Consider the following 8,904-nt stretch of genomic DNA (forward strand, 5'->3'; position numbering starts at 1 on the left):
CACTCTGTCTGCTAACACCACGGGGGCACTGCCCTGCACCCTGACTAGCGCTCAGATTCTCGTGGGTCTGGAAGAATGGCTGGCGGCACTTCACTGTCTTTTACCTCCATTTCCACCTGGGCCAACTTTGGCTTTTCTGAGAGCAGAGTCTCTCTTAGGGTGGTCAGGTTGTTGTCATCTTTGTTTCTGGCCTCGGCCAAGTACAGGACTCCTGGAGTTTGTTTTTCCGGTGGCAGCCTCTTTTGATTTCTGGGAGGAGAGAAAACACTATGGAATGTGAGTTCCCTGAGTTGGGGTGCCGAGTGTTTGGGGTAGGACGGGGTCTCCCAGGTGGGTTAGTGAGTTTGAGGTAGAAATCCAGCACGCAGTTCTGGGAACAGTTTCGGGAGAAGCCGAGACTGTGCCATGGTTTTTGGCAGAGAAACGTCGTACACTTGTCTGTGTGTCACCTTAGCAAAGCCTCAGTGCCACCTGTGAGCTCAACTACTGTTGCTCCCCTCACAGGTGATGTAATGTGGCTCAGAGGGGCCAAAGGAGCACATGCCTGGGACGTGCGTCTAAGCTTCCTGACTCTGAGTCCCGTGTTCTTTTCACCAAACCACATTTTCTCATCGCAGGGCTGTCATCCTACTTAGTGCAGGTCCTTGTCACCCCACACCCCATCCCCACCCTCACTCCACCCCATCTCTAGACAAACTACCTCAGGAAATTCCTAACTTATCTTCCTGCCTCTAGGTGCTTACTTCTCCAAACTGGCCTACACACACCAAATCATGATTGTGAAGTCCCTGTGCGTACACATCACTCCCCAGCCCAAGCCCCTTCAGTGGCTCCCCACTCCCACTTCCTTAACCTGGCATTCAAGGTCCAGTCTTCCTTCCAATAACTTTCCCAAATGTCTTCCCTCTGAGGTGGTTCTACTCAAAGTACCCACCTCTAGATTTCCTGGCCATAGTAGAGGGACCCGGCTGTGGTTAGAGCTGACCGCCCAATCTGCTTGGGCCATAGGGGAGTATCTCAGTGTCTGCTGCTTCTGAGGACACCTGCCTTGTCTCTGAAGTGACCTTCTGGAGGGGGATGCTTCCTGACAGGGTGAGAGAGGAAAGGTCACATTCTTAGAGGCTATACCCTTTGGGTCTTTTTATATCCTGCATCCAGACTGATCTTGCTAAAACATAAACCTTTCATGTCCCTGTGCAAAGCTCTTCTTTGGCTCCCCAATGCCCATGAGCTGGAACCTGAACTCCTTCGGATGGTCCCCAGGGCCTGTTCACTCCGGGCTCTGCTGCCTCTTGTCGTCCTCCTCCCCCTGCCCTCCTCACACTCCACGCTGCAGCCCCTCGGGCCCTCCTCCTCCTGCCTCGAGCTTGGTGTGTGCTGTCCCTTGGTCTGGAAGGCTTCCATAGCCCACCCTCTCTCTCTCTTTTTTGGCCCCGCAGGCCCCAGATCCTATCTCTGTGCTCCCACAATACTCTATATGTCCCACAGTCGCCACCTGTCACTCTAAACTACACTTACCTCCCCACCAAACTGTAAACTCCATAAGGCCAGGGCTGAATCTATCTTGCCCAGCCCTGCGGCCCCCGCTCTCAGTGTGGAGCTTAGCGCAGAGCAGGTGCTCAGCTTATTCTGTGGAATGAATGATGACTGGGCTGTAGCAGTTCATAACGACTAGTTACCAACGTGAGCCAAGGGCACTGGGTTATTTCTTTCTGGCTTTACAGCAGAACTGTGAGGAGGATTCATAGATGACATAAAATATAGCCCAGAAGGAAGAGCGTGGAGGTTAGGCCAACGCTTCCATGGATCCTCAGGGACCTTATTCTGTACAGTGGGAATAGGTAATTTGTGCCAGCCCCACCTTACAGGGCTGTCTTGATCAAGTGAGAGAATGTGAAGGTGTCTTTAAAATTGTAAAACATGATACAGATCTGAGGGAGAGATTCTCATTATTATTGTTTAAAAGTTACTGCTAGTTACTAGGGCTATAGTAATTATTGAATGAATGGGAATGAGTGAACCAAGCATTTATTGAATAACTTCTAGAACCAGACTTTGTGCCAGTTGCTTGGGGAAACAAAATTGAGTCAAATGTGGTCCCTGCCTTCAAGGAGCTCTCAGAAGTTAGCCCTGGAATCATCCAGAGAGTTTAACAAAATGCCAATACCCATGTCCCACCCTACACCCTTTGTGTCAGAATCTCCAAGGCGAGGTACAGATTTCTGTGTTTTTAATATTCCTTCTCAGGTGATTTGCTTGTGTATCCAGGGTTAAGGAGTATTGTTGTTATAAAGATGTCAAAATTACCCCAGGAGCCCCCACTGATCTCAGGTCTCTTTCCATGCCCTGCGTTTGGCCTTGGAGCAGCACAAGGCTTTCCCCTTTAAGGACGGCCCTAACTCTGCAAAAGCCCCCACTGTGCACTCGCCACAATCCTAGGAGGAGGGAATCCGTTATTACTGCCATTTATAGAAGAAGAAGCTGGCTTGGAGATATCGAATGTCTTGCCCAGCTACTGAGTGGCAGAACTGGAATTTGAACCCAGCTTGTGTGACTCCAGAGCCAGAGATCCTGACTTCTGAGATACACCAGCCCGTGCCCTGTTTGCTGGCCAGGGCCAAGGAGTGGTCATCGGGGACAGTTGCCAGTTTTTCAGCAGCTTTGGGTTCTCAAAGGACCCTAAAGGATGCATTTTGCTGTCCCAAAGGGTGGACAGCCAAGGCCCCTAGATGACCCCTCTCTAGGTTTCCTTTGGGAGGGTAGGGCCCCCCCCTCCAGAGACCACCCCCAGACCAGCTCCTCACCTGTTTGCCTGGATGTTCCTTCCCAAGAAGACGATGCTTATCACGACCACCACGGCCACCAGGGCAAACATGGAACTAGTCCAAGGAGTTGCTGGGGAGGGACACACAGGACAGAGCCTTGAGGAGAGGCTGGGTGCCCTTCAGGCCCCTAACAGACCAGCTCACAGCATCAACCGTCCTGTGCTGTGGGCCAGGTATTGTAGAGAGACTCTAACTAAGCTGAAAATGTGCCCCCTGCCCTGCGGGAACTCCCAGTCCAGTGTGGGGGGGGGGGGGAGAGGGAGATAAGATCTCTGCTCTGAAGAAGTTCTCATCTACCTGGGGGAGACAGCACTGCAGCTGGGTAATAATAGTGGGCAAAGGAGGAGTGTGGGTGAAGATGAACTTCACAGTCTTCAGAGTTTTGCTAGGAGCTAGCCAAGTGCAGTACAAGGGGAAAAGGAAGGAAGGGAGGGAGGGAGGGAAGGAGGGAGGGAGGACAGAAAGAAGGGGCGGCAGTTAAATTGGATTCAACACACTGCCCACAGACAATACGTAAAGTGGCTAATCTGAATTTGGATAATCAAGATTGGTCCACACTGTACCCAAGTGAGGCAGGATCTAGCTTCAGAGCTTTTGCGTTTGCTGTTCCCTCTACCAGGAATGTTCTTCCCCCACATAATCTGCATGGCTAATTCCTTCACCTCCTGCAAGCTTTATTCAAACACCACCTTCTTAGGGAGGCCTTCCTTGACCACATTATGTTCCCTGCAGCACACTTCCTATTCCCTTTCTCTGCTTAATTTTTCTCCGTATTATGCATCACCAGCACACTATGCATTTTAGTCATTTGTTGATTTTCTGTCTCTTTCACTAGAAGGTATGCTGCATGAGGGCGGAGCTTTTTTTTTTTCCCTTCTGTAACCCCAGTGCTGAGAACAGTGCCTGGTGCACAGAAGGAACTTAATAAATATTTGTGAATGACAGGATGGATGAGTAAATGAGTGGCCAGCCCTGAGAAAAGGAGGGTGCAGTTTAGCCAGACACCTCTGGGTAGTGAGACCCCTCAGCCTCAGTCCCTGGCTCGGAGGAAACGTGCAGCCTGCTGCAGAGGAGGGGACCATGAAGGGGGCTTCAGCCAGATTCCTCTCTTTGTGTTGTGTCCACCACTTACCATCTTCTACGCGAAAAAACCAAAGCATTTCTTCCAGCAGCTCCTGAGGCACCTCGGTGCCAGGTGGGGCTCCAGTAAGCTCCTCATTGTAGCCCATGCCACTGCTCCTGGTTGGGATATGTTTCTGACAACAAAGTCCTTAGGCCCCTTCGCCCCCAGGTGCTCTCCTGGCCTCCTAGGTTCTGGCTCTTTGCAAAGCCCCAAAGCCTGCTGGAGACAAAGCAGAGAGCATGACTGGATATCTCACCCCAGTTTACTGTCCCCTCCCTGCCCAAACCCAGCTCTCCTCAGGCCCAAAGTTACAGGACCAAAACAGCTGGAACTCCCGGAACAGGTGGGGCCTGGAGAAGCAGAGACCGTAGAAGTGGGAGTCACTCAAATCTTTATGAAAACTCATCATGTGTGGGGAAGAGCACTGACCTGGGAGTGAGGAGGACTGAGCCACTGATGGGCTGTGGGACTCTTGCAGGGGACTCCCGTTCTCCAAGAAGAAACCGATATCTAGACTATACAAAGAATTCTCGCAAATTAAGAAGAAAAAGACTAGAATCCTAATAAATGTGTAAAGGATATAAACAGGCAGTTTACAAAATAGGAAACCCAAAAGGCTAGCAAGAATATGAAAATAAACTCTTTGGAAATAACAAGAATGAAAATTAAAACAAAATGAAACGCCACTTGACATCTATTAGATTGGCATAGTTTGGAAGGTGGATAATGCCGTGTGTTGGCGGGGCTCTGGGGCTATAGCCTTATGCACTGCCAGGGCGTGTAGACTGGGGCAGCCATCTAAGGAGCAAATTAGTCAAAGTAAGTGTACACATGACCCAGCAGTTCTACTCCTGAGTGTATTTATATCTCAAAGAAAGTATCCCTGAGGATCATAAGGGGGCATGCCACACCATTTATGAAAATTCACATATGCACACAAAACAACAACACACATTTTACAAAAACACATTTTTAAAAAGACCCATTCAACACATTTGGATAATTATCACTGGGGGTGGGGAGAAGAAAAAGGGAACAGAAATGGGGATCCAAGTAAAGAAATAAAACAGGAGAAGGGTTTTGAACAGACCAATCATGAAATCATGTCATAGGGCTAAGAAGACAATGAGGCAAAGAGAGAACAAGAGAGGCCAGAGGCCATCTCAAGTCGCCCCGCTCTGACACTGCCTTCCAATCCAAAATAGCCTTTGGAGGCTCAGCCAGGAACATCCGAAAACAAGTGGATGGCAAACAGCCAAACAGAAAAACAAGGTACTAATAAAAAGATTGCCATCAGAGTTTTCTCCAACTCTCCAGCTCTGAGAAAACTGAAGAAACATCTACAGATTTTGAGGGAAAATATTTTGACACAAATATAATATGGAGCTGAGTTTTTCCTATGTGAATGATCATTCATGTATCAAGATAGAGATGGAAGTCAGGGAGAAAGAAAGACTTTTTTTTAGACTTTCAGGGACTCAGATGCCTACTACCTGCTTACTCATTTGAAGCATATAATATATATACTGAATAATGGAAAGACAGAGTTACAGGAGTGGCGAATCGATGTGATCTTGTGTTCCAGCTCCAACTGTCCAGAGCACTTGCTAAGAAGGGCTGTGAGTTTCTGTCCAGTCTCAGAGGCAGGAGTACCTGGATTAATTAGTAACATTGGCCACAGGCCCCTGTTGCATATGCAGAGCCCCCCTGAATACCCACAGAGAAAAGAGCATGGATTTCAAGACACCAAACACCAACTCCCTTTGGGGAAGTGGGATGGGGCCTAAACCCATGGGACATCCACTTTGAACACTTCTGTATTGTACACATTTCTTGTGAGCACATACTACCTTCGTGAAAACAATACATGTAATTACATTTTTTAAATGTATGTATTTTGTATGTATATTCTAAATATATATTTTGTGTATTTGTATGTATTTTAAACGTATGTATATACTATCCAAAGAAAACGAAAACACAAATTCGAAAAGATAGATGCAGGGACTTCCCTGGTGGCACAGTGGTTAACAATCCGCCTGCCAATGCAGAGGACACGGGTTCGAACCCTGGTCGGGGAAGATCCCACATGCCGTGGAGCAACTAAGCCCATGCGCCACAACTACTGTGCTCTAGAGCCTGCAAGCCACAACTACTGAGCCCATGTGCCACAACTACTGAAGCCCGCATGCCTAAAGCCCATGCTCCGCAACAAGAGAAGCCACCGCAATGAGAAGCCCGTGCACCACAACAAAGAGTAGCCCCCGCTCGCTGCAACTAGAGAAAGCCCGAGCACAGCAACGAAGACCCAACGCAGCCATAAGTAAATAAATAAATAAATAAATAAATAAATAAATAATTTTATTTATTTAAAAAAAAAAAGAAAAGATAGATGCAACCCAATATTCACAGCAGCATTATTTACAATAGCCAAGATATGGAAGCAACCTAATTGTCCATCAACAAATGAATGGATAAAGAAGATGTGGTATATATACATACAATGGAATACTACTCAGCCATTAAAAAAAATGAAATTTTGCCATTTGCAGCAACATGGATGGACTTGAAGGGTATTATGCTAAGTGAAATAAGTCAAAGAAAGACAAATACTGTATGATATCACTTATATGTGGAATCTAAAAAATAAAACAAAAAAGAAATAGTGAATATAACAAAAAAGAAACAGACTCAAAGATATAGAGAACAAACTAGTGGTTACCAGTGGGAAGAGGGAAGGGGGAGGGGCAATATATCAGGGTAGGGGATTAGGAGGTACAAACTACTATGTATAAAATAAGCTACAAGGATATACTGCACAGCACAGAAAATATAGACAATAGTTTATAATAACTATAAATGGAGTATAACATTTAAAAATTATGAATCACTGTTATACACCTGAAGCATATAATATTGTAAATGAACTATACCTCAATAAAAAAAGTATGTATATATTGTATTTATACCTTTTGAGACAATTCCAATTTTGGATGTTTAATTAGTGGAACTAATCAAGATGTCAGTTCTTCCCAATTTGATCTATAGATAGAGTGCAACCCCAGTCAAAATCCCAGCAAGTTATTTTATGGATATTGACAAACTGGATTTAAAGTTTATATGGAGAGGCAAAAGACCCAGAATAGTCAACACAATATTGAAGGAGAAGAACAAAGTCAGAGGACTGATGCTTCCCAACTTCAAGACTCACTTTAAAACTACAGTAATCAAGATAGTGTGATACTGGAACCAATCAGATAAGTGTACACATTTGCTTGTAGGCTGATGTCCACAATGGAATGTGTGTTTTAAACATGTATAATATTGTTATAATAAAAATATACCAACAAATGAAACAAACAAAAAGATAAGACGGATACAAGTCAGCCCTCCCTGACTGTGTTAGATGCCACAGAAACAAAGGACACAGTTCCCTCAGAGCACTTATCCAGTTTTCTTCTAGAGTGAGCATGGTATTAATATCTCTGCTTTTTAAAAATTATTAACTAAACTTCATGATTTATTTGCATTTCATTTTTCCATTAATGTCTTTTTGCTGCTCCAGGTTCCCATCCAGGATATCATATTGCATTTAGTTGTCATGTCTCCTTAGGCCCCTCCAGGAGATTTCTGCATTTTAAACAGGGCTTAACCATCTGTCATTGGACAGTGATTCCTGCCAAAGAACCTGGGCCACCCATCCCCATGGGAGGTTGAAGACACTCACCCTGGGTCCTTGGTTCCGAGGACTTGTCTGATCTGCTGCTGGGAGCAGCACCGATTTCTCTGTTCCTCTTCCTCCTTTCTGGGCAATACTGATGGTCTTTGCACCTGAGCTTTTGCACAGCTGTCACCTAGGGGGCAGCGCTGCAGAGCCTGGGGCAGCCAGGCCCATCTGGTAGCTCTGCATTTAGCACACGCCTGGAGCCTTCTCTGTCACTTGGCGGTGACTGACCTCTTGAATGAGAGGCCTCAGATGGCAAACAGGCTCCACCTGACTTTCACAATCAGCAAGAACCAGGAGCCCAGTGCTCTCCTTCTCATCTGTTGGCCTCAAGTAAAAAGAAAACATCCAGACCCTCTTGCCAGCCCAGGGGAATGGGCTGGGGAGGACCCTCCATCTGAAGGTCCCGTCATTGCAGGGGGCTGTGTGGTGTGCCCACTCCAGGCCTCTATTTCCTGGTGTTATCAATATTTAACCACGGAGCAGGGAGCCAAGCCTGGCCTTTTACAGCCTCTGCTTTCTCCCAGTGAGGGTCATGGCCTCCTGTGAACTCCTCACAAGAAGCTATAAAATAAGACCTTTGGAGGGTCAGGGGTGGGGAAGGCAAGGCACGTGAGGCTGTGTGAGTGACACAGAGAGGAGGAAGCGGGCCAGGTTGAACAGCGTTGAGTGGGAAGGGTTTGGTGGGGAAGCAGGAGTGAGATGCTCCCCCCACCAGGCCACATGTATTCAATTCTGATCATCAGTGGGCTTTTCTACCCACCCACCCTCAGGCTCCTTGCATCTCCAGCAACCCTTGGAGTTGGCTCAGTAAGGAGTAGGGTTCCCATTTCCCAAGTGAGGAAACAGGTTGAATGAAGTCACATGACAAGTGCAAGCTCCTCTACGAGTTAATATTGGTCAGCGGTGTGAACGACAGAGAAAAGGAGATGCAACAGGGAACCTAGGGCCAGAATTGACTCCAGCTCTTCATCGTTTCGTAACTCATTCATTCAATAAATATTACTTGAACACCAACTGTGTGGACACAAGGTAAACAAGACAGGCAAGGACCCTGGTCTCCTGAAGCTATACTCTAGGGGACAGACAGGCAACAAAAAAGTAAGTAAAACATAAGATAATTTCAGCTAGTGACAATTTCTGTGAGTAATTTAAACAACGAAATGATACAGAAATAGATGGGGGGCTATGATTACTATATTACTTTACTAAAAACTGAACGACAAAGAATT

General features: G+C 46.5%; 1 protein-coding gene across 4 annotated transcripts; it reads right to left on the reverse strand.

Moving 5' to 3' along the window:
- Positions 1-29: 29 nt before the first annotated feature.
- SLC51B (solute carrier family 51 subunit beta) lies at positions 30-8,056 on the reverse strand. Of its 4 annotated transcripts, none has more exons than XM_028167082.2 (5): positions 7,676-8,056; positions 4,378-4,463; positions 3,958-4,164; positions 2,805-2,895; positions 30-249 (listed from the first exon to the last, which is right to left on the reverse strand). In XM_028167082.2, the coding sequence occupies exons 3-5, from the start codon at positions 4,052-4,054 to the stop codon at positions 45-47; spliced, it is 393 nt and encodes a 130-aa protein (XP_028022883.1). In that variant the 5' UTR covers positions 4,055-4,164; positions 4,378-4,463; positions 7,676-8,056; the 3' UTR covers positions 30-44. The 4 variants fall into 4 exon arrangements, with proteins under 4 accessions (XP_028022883.1, XP_007166070.1, XP_028022884.1 ...); XM_007166008.2 differs by having other exon boundaries at positions 3,958-4,167; XM_028167083.2 differs by lacking the exon at positions 4,378-4,463.
- Positions 8,057-8,904: the final 848 nt, after the last annotated feature.

The sequence above is a fragment of the Balaenoptera acutorostrata genome, chromosome 3 (genome assembly GCF_949987535.1).
Source record: "Balaenoptera acutorostrata chromosome 3, mBalAcu1.1, whole genome shotgun sequence".
Classification (NCBI taxonomy): domain Eukaryota; kingdom Metazoa; phylum Chordata; class Mammalia; order Artiodactyla; family Balaenopteridae; genus Balaenoptera; species Balaenoptera acutorostrata.